Source organism: Stylophora pistillata, chromosome 14 (assembly GCF_964205215.1).
Source record: "Stylophora pistillata chromosome 14, jaStyPist1.2, whole genome shotgun sequence".
NCBI classification, from domain to species: Eukaryota; Metazoa; Cnidaria; class Anthozoa; order Scleractinia; family Pocilloporidae; genus Stylophora; species Stylophora pistillata.
This window is the reverse complement of record NC_142532.1, coordinates 1,658,918-1,678,136: the sequence shown is the minus strand read 5'-3', so window position 1 is coordinate 1,678,136 and position 19,219 is coordinate 1,658,918. Positions and strand designations below refer to the sequence as shown.

The following is a 19,219-nucleotide window of genomic DNA, read 5'->3' as shown; positions in this document are numbered from 1 at the left end:
AGTCGCCACTTCTCTACTAGGATAAAGGAGCACATGGAAAGCGATAAAAACTCGCATATTTTGAAGCATTTCAATACATCTCCTTCTTGTAAGAACAAATACTCCCTTTCTTGCTTTAGTATTCTGGATTCTGCTAACAACTCTATTGATTTAAAACTCAAAGAAGCTTTTTATATAAATAAGATCAAACCTGAACTCAACAAACAATTACAGCATTATAACACTTTTCTAGCGTTTTAGTTCACACCTTTGATGTTTGGTGTCACGTTGTAATTAGTACCCGTTTTTGTATTACTTCATACTGTAAATATTTTATTCATCTACTTGTCTGTTATATAATTACTCACGTACTGTTACTCACTGATTGAAGATGGCATAAGCATGCCGAAACATGTCTCTCAAAAAAGTTGTCTATTTCTTACAATATTTATCATACTTGCTACTACTACGTCCTTATGGAAAGAACAACATGAATTTCAAAGAGCATCTTAAGCTGCTGCTCTCTACATCTTGTCTTGTTAAGTTCTGACTTCCAGGGAAAACATTTTGAATAAATATTAAAATCATGCTCTCTCTTGTAAAGCCTTCTGTGGATGTAACATATCAAATTTGAAGCTTGGCGACCCAGCTTGTAACCACAATGTAATGCAGTAAATGGTTTGGACCCGGGGGCAACATGTGAAGGTGTAGTCTGATCGTCCGGGTGAGTGTAGTCCTGAGAAGGACTGTTGTCGGTGGTAGTGACTGACGTTTCGACAACCTGTCATCATTCACTTGACTCTGATGATGACTTCCGCACAGGTTGTCGAAACGTCAGTCACTACCACCGACAACAGTTCTTCTCAGGACTACACTCACCCGGACGATCAGACTACACCTTCACATAACCACAATGTGTTGATAGGTCATGATGTGTACGCAATCTGTGGTCAGCTGAATTTTTGTTGATTGAACATGTGTACTTTCTGGATAAAGACAACGCAAAGACCAGTCTAGTTATGCAAGCAAGACCAGCAGAATTCCTTGAGACAGAAAATACATGTCGTGATTAGAACCAAGACCCTTTTCTACAGGATAATAGCATGAGGGATAGCGCTTCTTGAACAGTGATAATCAGCATAAATTTCTTCGCCTGAACTCCTGAGCCTCCTCAGAGGTAGCTGGCAAAAGAGTTTCTTCCTTACCCTTGAAAACACCTCATGGTGCCACAGATGGATGCCTCTGGCAAAGGCTGGACACTGCCATTGTGTTCTACATAACATATCTTGGAGGAGCCATCAAGTTTTGTTGCCTTGACAACCAACTTACATTGATCTGGAGGACACCATTTTTACTTGGGACTTATCTCCAGCATAGTGTCCAACCTCTTTGCTTACGCCATTCAACAGAGATGGCACAATGGACATTAAGGTAACGTCATTAACTGCTGTATGCTACACTCATGTCCTGAGCAGGTCAGTTTCATCTGGCAAGTCTTTAAATTTGCATTCCAGTTTTCGAACTTCTGACCGCAGGCAATCAAGGACAGAAATAGAATGGTGCCATCATACTCTGAAACACAACATTTTTGCAATGCTCAAAACCTGATCATATCATCTCACTGGATAAATTAAGCAATGAGTACAATAATGAAAGCTTGACTCTGCTATATGGTGATTTGTTATTCCTTTCACGCACGTGAGTGACCAAGAGAGAATTTCTCGTTACAAGTTTAGGACAAAATCAAGCAGACAAGTGATGGGAATCATGAAAGGGATCAATCAGAGGATTATTACTTGATCCACGCTGAATACCAGGTTCTTCAAGAGAAGCTAGCATCATAACAATTGTGTAGTAGACAGTTAGGAGAATTATTAATAAGATCTTGGGAGTGAAAGGGTTAAGACTTAGGTTAGTGTTGAACTTCAGCTCTCACGCAAGAAAATGTTATTTTAGTGGCATTTTCCCTCGGACTCAAAAGCAGTCATAGCATTGCAACCTTATTATCATGACATATTTATGCAGTAAAATGTTGTTCCTCTATGCAAAACAATTCCTGCCCTTTTCAGTCCCCCGTGTAAAACAGTTAGCCTACGCGGGACATTATGCACTGTGGAAATTAATTTAACAAAGTAAAGTGAAGAAGGCAAGATTTCGTTCTTATTAACAGAGCGGGAGGTCTGTATGGGAGAGTCTTGACCGAGGTCGCCAGTACAGACCGAACGCAGTTAGGTCTGTACCAGCGACCGAGGTCAAGATTCTCCCATACCAACCGACCTAGCTCGGTTAATAAGATGTTTATTTTATGGCTGTGTCTCATATGCCAAATTTTTATATTCTTTGTACCTTTTTTTTTCTAGACCGGTTTAGATACCGGTCTAGATGCCGGTCTAGATAGGAAAATCTAGACCGTTTTCATTATTGATTTCAGCCAATCAAATTCGGGAATTCGGTAGTTCCCGGTCCTTGTGAGAGAGCCATATAATAGTAATTGATATTACAAATATATAACAATTATCATAAAACATTTCATTGTGACCTCAGCTAGAAAAAACAGGGTAACTACGGTATGAAAGCAAAAGGATTTTTGGAGCGGTAGAACTAAATTTAGGACAAACGTTCAATTGCCTCCACCCTCCACCCTCCACACCCTTGTTTTATTTTGTTTTGATCGGCTCTCCCATGATACGTTTCGAGCCCACTAGCTTCCGCTTTTTACACACAAAATGTTTGTGAACATAAAAGAACCTCACAACTGCAACTGCAGGTCGAAGGAGGAAAATCGAGAGGTAAGTAATTTTATTTAACACTTCTTTTGCACTCAAAAATGCTTAATTCTTCAGGACTCTTTAAGATCAGTTGAGTTTGCAACCGTTTCGAGACCTGTCGAACGAATACAGAAATGTAACAAGCTCTAATATGCTTCTATCTTTAAATCTGAATAATCTGCTGGAGAATCGTTGTCTCTTTCGTAGCGCCGTCGCTCTGTCTCAAGAATCAAAGCTTTTTCCATTTCTTGGAAAGTAACTGGTTAGCAAGTCACCTCAATCGAGCTTACGTTGAAAGGTCCCATTCCAGTTGTAGACATCGATTTATCGAGCCGAGCACATTTCAGTGTGCTCCACAGTTACGGATCAGAGCGGCCAAGGTATCATGTTTGCCATTTTCTGTTGTTGATCAGCCCAATAGATAAAAAATTAACATTTCGTAGTAAAAACTGTCGTGTCACAAATCATAAATTTGGAAGAGAAATAGCGATTGATTTTAATTCCTATGTGATCGAGTCTGATATAACTCGACCGTTTCGTGACTGTGTTTAGTTTTCTTTTTCCGTCACGCAACTTGTTGACAGATCTAAAGAGCTAGTTTCTCGTCATTGACTGCAAAGTTAGTTTTATTAATTGTAGCTAGTCTTAAGATCACAAGTTAAAACTGAAAAAAAGAAGAGCTTAATTGGAGGTAAAATATCCAACCTTGTATTTTGTTTTGCTTTGTTATATTTCGTACGTGAATAGTTCTTGTCAGATTTGGTTGACCTTCGGTTATGGAAATAAGGATCCACAGTAAGTTTTCTAGGGCTCAAACAAAAATTTGCGAAGGTGCTTTAGGACAGCTTAAATTTTAATGATCAACTTTAAACGTGCAGCTAGAATAAATCTTAAAAACGTGATTGACTCAAGGATCTAAGTCACAAAATTTTGCATCATTCGCTCGATCCCCAAAACCTATCTCTAACCTGAAAATAAAACATTTCTTACTTTAGTCGTTTTTATTTTGTGTTATGGCTCACTGATTCGGCAACCTACGTTTGTCTTGTATTGTTGCCGGAGTAGTCGGGCTTTTTTTTTTCAGTAATATGCTTCGAGCTCTTTGAATCTCTGGGCCTGATTACATGAGCCGGGCTGGCCCTGTTAGCCGGGCTGATTTCTTTTGTTTTGGTGTTCGCCAAAGCGTGAAAACAAAAGAAATCAGCCCGGCTAACCGGGCCAGCTCGGCTCATGTAATCAGGCCCTCTGTCACTAATAATCGAGCTTTTTCGATCGTTTACTGTTACAGGTATCGGTCGACAGCAGCAACCAGTACACGAAGGCTATCACGGGCATAAATATTCTTCCCCGTCTTTGTAACGAACTGTTACGTAAAAACCCCTCGAGCCAAGGTTACGAATTATAATCTCGACTAAACTTCACTTAGGCCACCTATGTTTAAGGGGCGGAGGTCATGTTTTTTTAGGTATATTTGTGTTCTTTCTTTAAGTATAGGCCCAAAACATCCAATTTGCTGAATAGCAATCTCCCTCGCCAGAAATTCGTACCCACAAAACAATCGAGGAAGATCTCTCTAGGCTACTTAATCAAACGCAATCGTTTTAATCCTGTTTCGTATAACCATTCACATAGATTTAAGCAGAGACCGTCACGTTCGATTTTGGCCATTAGGCTTAAATCTCTTTATGCTATTTCGCAGTTTTGGTCACAGAGGAAAGGAAGAACTTGGTTCTGATCTCTATAATCGTTTGTCCTCTTTAAAATGTCTGCTTCTCCGGACCCAGATGAGGTGCTTCGTTCTTCGAAAGGGCGAGATAATTTTCAACGAATAGCACGGGTCTTGATAAGTGGAGGTACTGTGCTGTTGAGGGAGGTTTTTGACGTTAGGTGTCCTCCAAGTAGTCTTCCCACAATGCTTCAGAATCCAGCCACAGAGAAGCTACTTAAAGCAGCAAAGCTCACCAAACCACAGAGGGACTGCTTGTACCCTTCCCCAGGGGTGTATGGAGAGTCAACAAAATTTGATATAACTCTCCTTTTCCGGTTGCTGAGGACGATATGTGGCCTCACCCCTCCTGCCACGGGCTGGGATGCGCTGCCGGCACGTACAGACCACAGCCTTGAAGCCGATTTAGCGAGAATTAAATGCTACCGCAATTCGATATACGGTCATGTCAACGAGAACATGGAAATAACTGAGAATGAGTTTTTAGTTCTTTGGAGAGAAATCAGCGAGGCTCTGATGAGAATTGCCGGTCAGATCAGCGCTGTCAAGAAAATGGAATGGCAAACCTCTCTTGACAAATTCTTGAAAGATCCCTTTACTAAAGAAGATGAGAAACTTGTGGAGGAATTAAAGGTCTGGTACCAGAATGATACGGAAGGGAAGGAATACATGGACCGGTTGGATTCTTCAGTGAAGCATGTGGAGAAAGCAGTTCACGACGAAAGGCAAGAAGTTCAGTACTTGAGACAAGAGGTCCGCGACGAGGCCCAAGGCATTAAAGACCAGCTTAGTGGAAAAGTTAAAGCCACAACTAAAGAGGTGTAGTGCTTGAGAGAAGAATTAAGAAAAAAAACCCACGGCATAAAAGATCAGCTTCAAGGAATCAAAGATCATTTGAACCAGGGGAGCCGATTCAACTCATCAACTGGAGGTCAGCTTTTTTAATCATTATTCTCTGTTAAGATTTAGTTAAGTGCACTGAGTCTCTAACTCAATTGTTGCACTGTGTGTCATTGCATCACGGAGCGCTGCAACTCCACATGCACGTATTGCATGGAGTTTGGAGTTAGTTTATGGAGTTTATTATTACTAAGAAATATTTACAAAATGCAAAATATGATGTACCACTGCTCGCAGTTAGCTACAGCTATTCGAGGCGAGCAGTGGATTGACGCATTAAATTACATATCAACATACAAATTATACTAAGTGCAATGGCAATTACAGTACTAAGTAGAATTAATTATTATCATACAATACATTATAATAGGATTACAGAACTAAGAATTAAGTAGGAATACGTATGATGCACGATCGTCGCAGTAAATAGCGCTATTTATGCAATAGCGAAAATCAGACCTGAAAAAAATCAGGCCTGTACGGGATTCGAACCACTGACCTCTGCGATACTAGTGCAGCGCTCTACCAATTGAGCTAACAAGCCAACTGGGAGCAGGCCGCAGTTCAAAATATATGAACTTCATATATATTCATTGTATCTAAGTAGGAATAGTTACAATACTAATTTCAAAACTAAGTATTAAATAAAAATAATTGTAACGTACGCACCAGTAACATCCCTAATGGCTATCCGAACCATATACGTTTATTTCTCGACCATTGGTTTCTATAACAAAATTAAATTACACTAAATCTAACTACCGAAAATGAATGACATAAACAAAATAATAAACGATATAAACGCGGCGAAATGAAAACATAAAACACACCTGACGGTTTGGATCATGAAAGTACGCGAGACGCAGCTTAAGGACAAACAACATCAAACTACGTAACATAAAGAAGCTTTACGCGCGAACACTACAATATAGATGTTGACGGGAGGGGACTGAACCCCACCACGTGAACGGACCGCTGGCCCCAAATTCGTTTTAACAATAACTATAATACTAGTTTTAGATAATGAAACCAAGAAAACAAAGTAATAGTTACAATACTAATTTGCAGAACTAGATATTAAGTAGGAATAATTACAATACTAATTTCAGATAATGAAATCAAGAAAACAGAGTTTACTGAGATACAAAAGAATAAAAAGAGAGGACAGAATAATGGCAATAATTAAATATTGACCAATATAACATATGGGAAAGACAAAGATTCACAGGAAAATTAAACAGATTATATTAGAAGCTGGAAGGATAACGCAGATTAATTCAATTTTTACGGCATATTCAGGTCCAGTAGATCAATATACTCAGTTGCCTCCGAGAGTTTCTGAAGGAGCGTATTGTGAATGTTGTGTTTAAATTTCGCTTTCGGCATTTGACGAATTTCAATTGCATTTTGACAGAAGCGGCATAGAATACTTTCAAAGCATAACAAAAGGTCATTGAATTTTGTTCAAAGTTATTATTTTTTTTTTTAGCCAAACGATCAATCCTAGCAATGTGAATTGTTGTTAGTTCCCACAGTTGGCGTAGTTGAGGAATATGCTTTTTTTTCCCTAAAAGTTCGACTCAGAGTGCGGATCGACTGTGAAACTGACCCAGAACCTTGTCCATCTGTGGAATCCTCAGTGGCTCTAACCACACAGGGTACCAAATCGGTTGGCCAAGAGATGACAGTAGCTGGAGTTCAGCGCAAGGCAGCGGACCCTATCAAGTCAACTAATCAACCAGGTGTTGAAGTAACAGGAGTCGTGGACTCGACACCCGTTTCAATCGATCATATACCCAGTACACAACCGGACTTAAATTTAATTGTAACCACCTCAGAGCCTTATCCGTTAGTTGAAACCTCAAGAAGAATGGTTCTCACCACGCAGGGTAACCAGTCAGTTGAGCACGAGAAGGTAGTAACTGGAGTTAAGCGCAAGGCAGTGGACCCTATTACATCAAATGGACAATCAACCGCTGAAGGGACTGGAATCCTTGAGATGGCAACTGCCCCAAGTGGTGATATACCCAGTTCACAACAAATCTTGAAGTTGATTGTTGAGAAGTACCTTAGGAGAACTGATATGTCTGACAAAGACAAGTTAAATGGTTTTGTAAGATATATGGAAGGTGTGCGTAAAGTCATCTTTGTAGAAGCGGACTGGAAGCTTGATCATTACAGTGAAATGTAGATCTCTAAAGATACTGGAGGATCTGTGGTACGACTATCGCACAGGGTACCTAAGTGAAATGGCACAGAAATATCTTGTGAATGAAGAAATTCTGATGACGTTTGGCCTCGATCAAGTGAAACTCTCGACAACTATCGAAGAGGAAGACTATGGAGCTGCCAGACGATATTTCTTGCATGGTTCGGGTGAGTAAGCACAAATAAAAGCTCATAAACAGCGTTCATTAACGTAAATAGGATAGGTGCGTACAAGGTTGTCAATAAGAAAAAAATGCATTAAAGCAAAGTTTCGCTCGTTATGTTTTACTCACGCATATCGTTCAGAAAACGTGCAAATAAATTCTTCGCTAAATCCAAAAGGGTAACTTTTAACAATTTCATGATTTGAGGTCCATTGATGTGAATGCGTGAAAGAGTGTGATGTGGATGCGTGAAAGAGTGTGATGTGAATGCGTGAAAGTGTGCGATGTGAATGGGGTGAAGACGACCATAGGTATGTATTTCGACATTCTTTATAGCCGCAGATCTAATTCCACTACAGAGGGAACCCTGAAATAATTAAAAGCTCCGTCACCAAGGCAGCTTAGGATTACAGAAATAGCTTTTTCTAACCCTTTTACAATTTATGCCTTGCGTGTGTCCCATAAAACTACCAGTGATGTGCTATTTGACACTGCATTCTTGTTATTAATATGTGAAAAAGGTAAAGCGAGAAGAGATGTGATGTGTCATTAGTTGTTGTAGATTCTAAGGCAAATGAAAAAGAAAAAAGGCTTTCCTTGTTCGTTATGATCCGTACGAGCGCTAAGTGCGCGGAAAATAACTAAGTTCCGATGGTGATGATCATATGGAGAGTAGATAGAGGTGGGTGGGAAAGGAGTGGATTTACTTGCCAAAATTATTTCTTACCGTTTTTATTGCTTTGTTCAAGAACAGTAAGGGATTACGGAGTAAATTTTTGGTGATGTTATTGGTGTAGTTGTTGTTGTTGCAAGCTTAACGCAAGCAATGATTACTTAAACTGAAAAAATTTCTCCATCCGCATTTACGATACTACAAAATGTTTCGTTGTAGCCTAAAATCAAGTTTTGTTCAGTCCCTGCATTTAGCTGATGACCCACCCGGTAGGACAATCGATACAGATGATGAACTTGGCTCAGACTTGGCATCAAGACGAAATCCTCCCTCAGAATTACTAAGTGAAGGAACAAGCCCAGTCTGTGTATCTGAACCTCAGCTTCAAGAAAATGTAGGATTTCCGGAAAGGTTCTTTATCACTACGAAAAAAGAAGAAAGAAAAATTCCCGAGGTTCCTGCAGTTATCATAGGGTCTTCAGTCCAGCACTCTGTTCTCGAAGGTGGCATGATTCTTTCTTGCATGCCACTTTTTGTGAGGACTGTCACTGGAAAGACGGTCTCTCTCCACGTGCAACCTTCATGCACCGTTATGAGAGTGAAAACAAAAATTCAAGACAAAGAAGGAATCTCACTGGACCAGCAACGTTTAATCTTTGCTGGTAAGGTACTTGAAGATGGTCGTAACTTGGGTGACTACAAAATTGGGGAAAAATCCACACTGTACCTGGTTCTCAGAAATCACCTAGCCATGCAAATCTTTGCAAAAACTCTCACTGGAAAGAAGAGCACTCTGAGAGTTGTGTACGACTTGTCTTCTCGTAGACAACTCTCAGTCTGATGATCGCCGAGAGCGTGAAACTCTAGTAACTAGTAATAATTTCCTTCTTTCACATTTGTATATAAATATATTTAACAATTATTCGCCGAAGGCGAAGTGAATATTGTCGAATAATCCCCAAGACGAAGTCGAGGGGATTGTTCGACAATATTCACCGAACCTAAGGCGAATAGTTGTTTTAGTATAATTTCAGAGCTGAACAACAGAGAAATTTCTAAAATCATAACATTTTAGTAACATTTTATTATTACATTTCATATAAACCGCCTGGAGCGGTTTATATTTAGTTCTTAGTAACCGAGCGGGAGGTCTGTATGGGAGAATCTTAACCGAGGTCACCAGTACAGACCGAACGCAGTGAGGTCTGTACCAGCGACCATGGACAAGATTCTCCCATACAGATCGACCTAGCTCGGTTAATAATAAGATGTTTATTATATGGCTGTGTTTAGAAAGCAACGGAACATTATATTCTTTGTAATTTTTTTTTCTAGACCGGTCTAGATAGGAAAGTCTAGACCGCTTTCAATATTGATTTCAGCCAATGAAATTCGTGAAGTTGGTAGTTCCCAATCCTTCTGAGACACAGCCATCTAATAAAGCTTCATATAAGGAACCACTTGACCAATCAGATTACTGGAAACTCTTTGCTTAGATCTGAAATTATACGAAATATATCTATATATAATATATATATTTCTATCTATATATATATATATATGTATATATATATATATAATAATAGGAAAAAGACAAGTAAACTACAAGTTCATCCCTACAAGCCTGTTTCAAAGACAACAACATCGATCACTTTATTTCCTGGCGCATTCTCTCATCGCACTCACCGTATAACAGCTCAACTAAAAGATGTAACCTCTGCCTCAAAGAAAAATTCCTAATCATCTGCCGGCCCGAACTATCAACACTAAACAAACGTAATGAACTCGTGTCTTCATGCCGCCACAGAAGCAAAGCCCTCCTACGCAACAACTAAACTGTCAATTTCGCGCTGCATAAATTAGACTAGTTAGATCATGCAAATTATATTGTATATAAGCAATGGTAAAGTTTATTCTCATTAAATCCCCTGATGAGTGGGCGACCACGAAACAGGCTTGTAGGGATGAACTTGTAGTTTACTTGTCTTTTTCCTCCCACAATATATATATATATATATATTTAGTATAATTTCAGAGCTGAGCAAAGAGTTTCCAGCAATCTGATTGGTCAAGCGGTTCCTTATATGACGCTCCATAAACCGCTCCACGCGGTTTATATAAAATGTTGAAATAAAATGTTAATAAATGTTACTAAAATGTTATGATTTTAGAAATTTCTCTGTTGTTCAGCTCTGAAATTATACTAAAACAATTATTCACCTCGCCTTCGGTGAATAATTGTTAAATATATGTTCTCTATATATACATATATCTATAGGTATTTTATATATATCTGTTTTCAGAAATGGAAGATTTTGACTTGAAACCAGCGGAAGAGAGTACAGATCAAGAGCATGCAGCATCAGAAGAACTTACAGACGATTCCACAGATTCTGATGGCAACTCTCTCTCTCTCATTTCTGGTAAATATAGAATATTTACAAAACGTCTGTTATTCACTGATGATGCAAGGACTTTCACTTCTGATGAAAATCGGCTGAAAGCAGACGGCACGAAGTTCGACTTTGCCGTCTGCCGCAAACGTCAAGGCAAAGGTCGCTGCTATGACCTAGCTTTGACGTCTTCCGCTGATTTTTTTCATGTTGATGGTTGCACTCGTGTTCCTTTTAGAAATAATTTCAGTGACAATTTAATCAAAGTAAACGAGAATAGGACGCAGTCTTAATCATTTCTGTAACACGCCTCTGTGATATTATTAATATCTCATTTCTGTGAGTAACACGTGGAAAAAGAACAGCGGGAGTGCGGTGTGTTTCCTTTATCGTTACTTGTGACGAGGTGAAACTTGACAACGTGAAACAATTACTACAAACCTTGTTCACGCTTCAGTACCAACGAGTGAGAGAAAATTATTAGCGTTGGGAGTAGCAGTAAACCAGAGGCAAATTTAGCTGAAGTGAAAGGAAACCTTGGATGGAAAATCATCTTTCTTGTTTTCTAGAGTAATTCACAATCAATCAGTCAATACTTTATTTACCCACGTAGCGTCAAGGAGCTCATACAAGGAGCTCATAGAGCTCGTTCAAAATACGTACGTGCCTCTAAGATTAAGAATCTAAAAAACCTAATACATAGTGTCAAGACCTAATTGAATGGAAATTGAAATAACTAACAATTAACATTAAAATTTAAGTTTGTACAATAAAATTCAAAGTCACGTAAATACAGATATAAAATGGAGAAGCAGCTAAAGTTTCAATGTTCTCAATAGCTTCTTAAAAAGATTGATATTATTGGCCAGTTTCACACTTGTAGATAATCCATTCCACAGCTGCGCACACATATAAGTGAAAGTTTTTTTCATAAAATTTAAATTTAATTTAGGTGCGTACAAATTAATGCCGGTTCCTCTCAGATTGTGCATAGTTTCCCTAAAACTAAAAAAATCTCTGATATATTTGGGACTGTCGTTATGCAAACATTTATATAACAGAATAAGGGATTGTTATTTCCTTCTCTGGTCTAACGTTTCCATATTCAAGATTCGCAGTAATTCATCTTAAAGGGTAGATTTGCGATAACCCAGCAGTGATCTAAGAATATAATAGTTGGCATCTTGTAGCCGATTCGCTTTTACTTTCCCCAATCCAAGATAGAGGGGGCAACAGTATTCAAAATGAGGGAGAATGAAAGTTTTATAGAGCCCTAACAATGAAGGTTTCAACAAAGATGGACATCAAAAAAAGAAAAATAAAATGGTTTCAACGTCACTAACACAGCAATAAAGGCACAAAACTCAATGCTTATCTCTTGAACCAGTGGAAAAACTCTATGGACGTCATTAAATGGTTCGGCAGCATCCCCGACAAACATAAGCACTCGTTCACTGTCTACGATATCGACAACTTTTACCCCTCGATCACGGAAACCCTCCTCCTGGATGCCATCAACTACGCCAAAACCTTCACCACGATCACCGATCAAGACATCAACATCATCATGCACTGCCGTAAATCCCTCCTCTTCAACCACCACACCGCCTGGAAAAAGAAAACAAATGACAACATGTTCGACGTCACAATGGGGAGCTACGATAGTGCCGAAATGTGCGAACTCGTAGGTCTTTTCATCCTCGACAGCCTCAGCAAAAAAACAGGTAACACCAACATCGGCCTCTACAGAGACGACGGCCTAGCCTTACTAAAGAACGCATCAGGCCCGGAGGCGGACTGCTTTAGGAAAACAAAATCAGCCCATTTCAAACAATACGGCCTTTCAATCTCCATAAACACCAACTTAAAAACAGTCAACTTCCTCGACGTCTCACTAAACGTAACGAAAGGAACATACTTCCCTTACAGAAAACCCAAATGACCCCCTCTACGTCCATGCTAAATCGAACCATCCCCCTTCCATCATCACGCACCTTCCACAGTCTATTAACCGGCGTATCTGTGACCTCTCCTGTAACGAAGATGTATTCAACAAGGCCAAGCCCACATACGAAGACGCCCTGAAATCAAGCGGACATAACACCCATCTCTCCTACTTCAAGCCAGCCACATCTTCACCCCTTAGTTCCCGTGACTGCTCAAAAAAAGAGAAGACAGATAATCTGGTTCAATCCCCCCTTCAGCAAAAACGTCCAAACTAGCGTCGGTAAAACTTTCCTTACACTTCTTTAGAAGCACTTCCCCACCTCTCACAAATACCACAAAATCTTTAACAAAAACACCATGAAAGTCAGCTACAGTTGTATGGACAACATGGATTCTATTATCAGGAGGTACAATCAGAAAATCCTGAACCCCCCTCGACCAGCCAAGACCGCAAGTGCAACTGCAGAGTAAAATAAGCCTGTCCCTTACAGAACAACTGCCTCGCTTCCTCCTTAATTTACAAGGCTACAGTCACCACAAACAAAGACCAAACGGGCAAAAACTACAGCGGCCTAACAGAAAATTCTTTCAAACAAAGATACACGCAGCATTCCCTCTCATTCCGAAACAAAGCCTTCGCTAACAGCACCGAGCTATCCAAATACATTCGGGAACTTAAGAGCACCAACACTCCCTACTCCATTCATTGGTCGACAATCCACAAAGCCACATCTTACAAAGGAAATTCAAGAACATGCAACTTCTGCCTTGCCGAAAAATTCCTCATTATCACCGCGGACAAATCCACTTCATTAAACAAACGATCAGAACTCATTTCCAAGTGCTGCCATGAAAACAAGTTCTACTTGCGAAACCAATAGAAACAGTCCTGTCTGTCTTCTTAATTGCTTCCTATTATTTTAACTATAATTTCTATTTTTATATTGACTTTATAGTACGGTATGTTTTCCATCGATAACAAAACCGTCTGACGATCGCAGCGCAAGCTGCGTGAAACTCAGAGTAACGGTGAAACGATCTTCCTGTCATTAATTTATAACCGCTATTGAAACGCTCTGCAACCCGCATCGAGCACTTTTTGGTAAACTTTTGGGCGAGTGAAAACTGGTCCGGGCGAGTGCATTTTGAGGGTCACTCGCCCGAATGGCGAGTGCTCTCAAAATTAAGTTTACAACCCTGCTGTGTCGGCAGGAAGAGACGAGTTCGTTACGTTTGTTGAGTGTAGATAGGTCGTGCAGATGAGCTGGAATTTCTCTTAAAGGCATAGGTTGCATCGTTTGCTTGAGCTGTTGTGAGGCAGGTGTGAAGATAAAATGCGCCAGGTGATGGAATAGCCGATGTTGTTGTCTTTAAGTGTCCAGATGTGTTTACTGAGTTCGGTAGAATTGGGGTGCTTTGCGTGTCGGAACGATGAGGTGTGGTTGTTGTAGCGGGTCTTGAAGCCGTTTGGAATGAGTCCGATGTATGAATCCGTCGTGTTGTTGTCTTTACGTGTGACAGGAGCTTGGTAGATAACAGATTGTTGGAGGTAGTTTCCGTCTAGCGGGCATGAGTTTTTCTGTCGGCAGTTGCATTTCTTGTTGTTGTTAGCGGTAGTGTCGGTGGTTGTGTCGGCAGGATTAGTCTTTACGTGGGAAGTCGGGATTCTTTGTTGTGTTTGTCAATGATTTGTTTTGTATTGTTCAAGCAGCTGTAACTGATCTTGATTGGGTCTCTGTTGAAGATTTTGCGAAGCTTATGGTCTTTAGGGAAGTGTTTGTCTACCAGCTCGAGGAATTTATGCCCGATGTTAGTGCTGGTGGTCTTGCTGAAAGGTGGGTGGTACCAGAGGATGTTGTTGCGTTGACGGTTCTTGCGCCGTTGCGTGTGCGTTAGTTCATAGCGAAGTGTGTAGCTGTATCCACTGTCGTCAAGTGCTGTCTGGTAGGCGGGAGCTGCTTGGTTGCAGGAGGCTTTGTCGGGTGAGAGAGATGATAAGCGTCTGTTGATACCGGCGGGGATTTTTTTTGTGGTGATCGGTGGGTGGTTGCTTTCGTGGTGGACGTATTGCAGTGTGTTGTTAGGCTTTGTGTATGGTTGGTATTTAATGCTGCCGACACAACTGCCGACACTACCGCTAACAATAACAAGAAATGCAACTGCCGACAGAAAAACTCATGCCCGCTAGCCGGAAACTGCTACCAACAATCTGTTATCTACCAAGCTACCGTCACACGTAAAGACAACAACACGACGGATTCATACATCGGACTTACTGGAAACGACTTCAAGACCCGCTACAATAACCACACCTCAACGTTCCGACACGCAAAGCACCGCAACTTAGTACCAGTGGACACTTTAATACAACAACATCGGCTATTCCATCACCTGGCGCATTCTATCTTCACACCTGCCCTACAACATCTCAAACAATCTATGCAACCTATGCCTTAAAGAGAAATTCCAGATCATCTGCTGGCCCGACCTATCTACACTCAGCAAACGTAACGAACTCGTCTCTTCCTGCCGACATAGAAAAAAAGCCCTCCTACGCAACAGTTGACTTGACACTTTTCGCACCAAATCAATTATCTTAATTAGTATAGTATACAAGCAATGGTACTGAGTTATTCTGTCATTAAAATCCGCTGATGAGTGGGCAACCACGAAACAGGTTTGTAGGGATGAAATGTAGTTGATTGATTTTTTCTGCTTATCAAACGTTATGGAGGCAGGCAGGCAGGCATATATGTATATACATATACATATATATATATATATATATATATATGTGTGTGTGTGTATCTATATATGTATGTACACATATATATACACATATATATACACACATATATACACACATATATATACACACACATATACATACATACACATATATACACACACATATACAGACATATATACACACACATATATACACACATATATAGAGACACATATATATACACACATATATAGAGACACATATATATATACACATAAATATATTCGGGCGAAGCTCATCATTTTAGTTGTGATTTGAGCGCTCTCGCATGGCAACATGCCTACACTTGGTCCCACAAGTGTAGCGCCCAGGCAATGGTTTATTCCAGAGCTTGGCCCAGTGTCTGCACTGCAATGACGAGACCCACATAGGTCGAAACAATGTGCACCCTGTCTGCAGTTATATACACAGATGTATACAGACACATATATTTAAATCTATCTCTTTTTTCAGGAATGGAAGAGTTGGATTTGAAACCAGCGGAAGAGATTACAGATGATGCCATTAATCCTGCTGGCAAAAAGAAGCTCCAAAGCATTGTTGCAACAGCAATGGAATTTGAAGCTATGCATAAGGAGTGCTTACGTGTGTTACCATACTCAGAGGATGCTCGCAAAGTTGTTCACTTCTATGTGTTGTATGGTAAGTCTGGCATACCTCAAAAATTAATAGATGCTGCATGGAAATGTTTTGAAGATTTGGACGTGGACCTCAAATGGTTTGACCTCTACAAAGATGCTAATGAAATTTTGAAGATTTCACCTGTCCAGTATCCTACTGATGCACCACAAAGCTTGAATGAGTCTCATATTCAAGCAATAAACAAAATGATAGAACAGAACCTTCACATTCTTGTCAGGCATCGTAATATCACCGCCGTGCAACCATCACTGAAAATCACAAAATCTAAACAGACAGAGACGCCTTGTGTAATGCTTTCTGTATTTCGCAAAGGCCACATCCCAGACGATGAGTGTGCGTTTCCTCTCACTCTTGGTTCGTACCCCGTGGATGTTGTGGATGGATTTTGGTTCCGAACTGATGACCCGTGGACACCAAATGAAGCACAGGAGCAAAGCGAGGTTCTTTGTTTGGGAGCAAGTATTGACGTTAAAGACGAGGATGTAGCCGGGACCTTGGGTGCTATTGTGAAAGGCGATAAAACCTTTTATGCACTGTCTTGTGATCACGTGATGAAACATAAGGCAAAGTTAGAAATTACTCATCCTGCCCATAACGATCACTTGAACAACCTAAATTACCATTTTCAGCAATATCGATTGTGGACAAAGCAGATGATTAAGCAGGACGGCAACCCTATCTTGAAGAGCCAGACGTCAGATTGTACCCTTACAAGGCCAGAGGAATTGTTAAGGAGATTCCAAAATCTCAAATCAGTCAAAGAAGCCCTTCTTGATCCTGCTAGAAAAACGAAGAGGAAGCTTCAAGCCTCAGATTTGCACGAAAAAGCTTTCGAGGAGGGCTTAACACCTCCAAGGGTCATTGGAAAGTACGCTGTTGGTGTGTCTCGTAATGTGAAGTGGACCGATGGTCAACAATATTACATCGATGCTGCCATTGCTGAGTTGACATCAGAGGAGGTAAAACGTTTACGGGAGAGTCAAACAGCCGAATTGATTGGAACAGGATCTCGCCCAAGTGGTAAATGCAGTTCAAATATGAAGGCCTCAGGGGAACTGTGCAAAAGTGGACGAACCACTGAATTTACAAAGTCAGGTCGTCACGTACAGCCATCAATGTTTCTTAACGCCTCCTTATACGAGGTGAATGCTCAAAACTAGCAACTGGTCAGTGTATTGAAACGCATTAAACTCTGTCAAGTGTGTTTGGAAAGGTCTGAAACCGGACAGAATTTAGATACTTCTCAGCGTGCGTGTGACTCTTGTGAAAAGCATACAGCCACTCTTAACGAGAATTTTTGGTTGAAGAACTGCTTGTGCATAGACCATCCATTTGATCTTGGTAATGCGAAAGTGTTTGCTACCGCAGGAGATTCTGGAGCAATGCTTTTTGAAAGAAAAGAAGATAAAAGTCTTGAAGGTTTTCGCATAATTTTTGGCGAGCATCGAAATTCATACCAACTTTGTGCCTTGGCCTCCCCACTGCAAGTTGCTCTTGAAACGTTGTCAAAAGAGATCCCTTTGAACACCGGCTTAAGACTGCTTTCAATCTACAACGAGTAACTTTGTAATTAAGCAGTTCTTCATTTATTCTTGATGAAGATGTTTGAGTTTTTTCTGGTTGTTCGCCAGTATATTTTCGGCCTAATTTCTTGTGACAATTAACAACATATGCGAAGGGAAACTTATATAAACTTATATTCCAAAAATGCAAAGCGCCAAAAATGTCAGGGTTACCTACTACAATTTTTATTCCGAGAGGATTTGAATAGCATGCGTTATGGTACCTACGCCAAATACTGAAGTGATACTTTGGAAACAACTACACGGAATGTTTGGTTTATGACTGATTTTTCGAAAAGGAGACCTGCTAAAGACCTCTTTGGAAAGAGTCTAGTCGCAAAAGACCTATGACTTTTACCATCGCTCAGAGTTTGTTGGGTAGACTGGCTCATTCGAAGGATAATTCTTTTTTAATGACAACTGTACGGCTAGTTTAGTCCATTCCCAATTGTTTTATCTATTCTGATTGATTAGGTATAAATATAGGGTACAACTGAACTCTATAGTGTCATATATGCTCGAAGTTTCTTTTTCGATTTAACATTTTTGATAAAAGTAGTCAGTTTCCACAATTTTTAGTTGCGTTTTAATTAAAAACGGTGTTTGGTATCGGTGGATGGACGTGACTTTACTCCTTAAGGTGTCAGAAAAAAATTTATCCGACAATATTTTTAACTTTCCTTAAATGTACCCTAACAACGTCTGTCTCGAGAAATGCAATTAATGCAATAAAAAAGATAGGTCATAGTGCTTGTCTAAGAGATATGATGTGCCAAACTTACCCCACTTATGCCTTATTTGGCATTAATCACGCGCGTCGTTTCAGAGGTTCACGGTACATTTTTAGTTAGCTGGAAGCAAGAGTTTTTTAAGTAACACTTGGAAAAACTTTATAGATGGAAAGTCTCGAGCGTATGGAACAGTTTGACATATAACTTGTGGAAAATCATGCAATTTTAAACGAAATTGGCCAGTGATCCTCTAGAAAAAGGCAGTAGTGAGTTCAGGGACTTATTAAACAGCCAAAATCCAGTGAGTCCCACACACAGGAGTGTGAGTTCCACACAGGAGTGTGAGTCCCACACAGGAGTGTGAGTCCCACACTCATCTTTATACGAGGTGTACCTATGAATAGCTCATACAATTAAATGAGGTTTGTATTTTATTAGTTACTTTCAGTCTTTGACATACAAATCATGAACAACTTTGAGCAGGGGACAATCTCAAGACATCTGAGTGGACAGTGCTAGTCGCAATGTCTACTTTCAGCGGAACAAATTCATTCACTGCTGCCCAGAAAAGGTCCTCCCATTGAGTCTGAGACGCGGGACGCGCAGGTAGATGGATCACTGCATTGAATCAAAACGTTCCTCGAGTCATTGCCCTAGAGGTCATAATTTACTGATTACGTGATACTTTTGCGCAGTACAGGATGCGCAGTATAATGTCAAGGTCTGAGTTATCTACCG

The 19,219-nt window shown here is 40.2% G+C and overlaps 3 protein-coding genes and 1 pseudogene across 3 annotated transcripts; 3 read left to right on the top strand and 1 right to left on the bottom strand.

The window, feature by feature from the left end:
• Window positions 1–445: 445 nt before the first annotated feature.
• Window positions 446–1,818, bottom strand: LOC148716087 (E3 ubiquitin-protein ligase ARIH1-like; annotated as a pseudogene).
• A 674-nt stretch (window positions 1,819–2,492) lies between these two features.
• On the top strand, window positions 2,493–7,086 carry LOC148716086 (E3 ubiquitin-protein ligase DZIP3-like). The gene is made up of 3 exons (XM_088745435.1): window positions 2,493–2,768; window positions 4,447–5,404; window positions 6,948–7,086. Exon 2 carries the CDS (start codon window positions 4,510–4,512, stop codon window positions 5,296–5,298), a length of 789 nt encoding a protein of 262 aa, XP_088601561.1. The 5' UTR covers window positions 2,493–2,768; window positions 4,447–4,509; the 3' UTR covers window positions 5,299–5,404; window positions 6,948–7,086.
• On the top strand, window positions 6,949–7,564 carry LOC148716085 (uncharacterized). The gene has a single exon (XM_088745437.1). The coding sequence runs from the start codon at window positions 7,055–7,057 to the stop codon at window positions 7,562–7,564; it is 510 nt and encodes a 169-aa protein (XP_088601563.1). The 5' UTR covers window positions 6,949–7,054.
• A 37-nt stretch (window positions 7,565–7,601) lies between these two features.
• LOC111347303 (uncharacterized) lies at window positions 7,602–18,915 on the top strand. The gene is made up of 4 exons (XM_088745431.1): window positions 7,602–7,749; window positions 8,673–9,080; window positions 10,722–10,841; window positions 16,000–18,915. The coding sequence occupies exons 1-4, from the start codon at window positions 7,623–7,625 to the stop codon at window positions 17,346–17,348; spliced, it is 2,004 nt and encodes a 667-aa protein (XP_088601557.1). The 5' UTR covers window positions 7,602–7,622; the 3' UTR covers window positions 17,349–18,915.
• The last annotated feature ends 304 nt before the right edge of the window (window positions 18,916–19,219 follow it).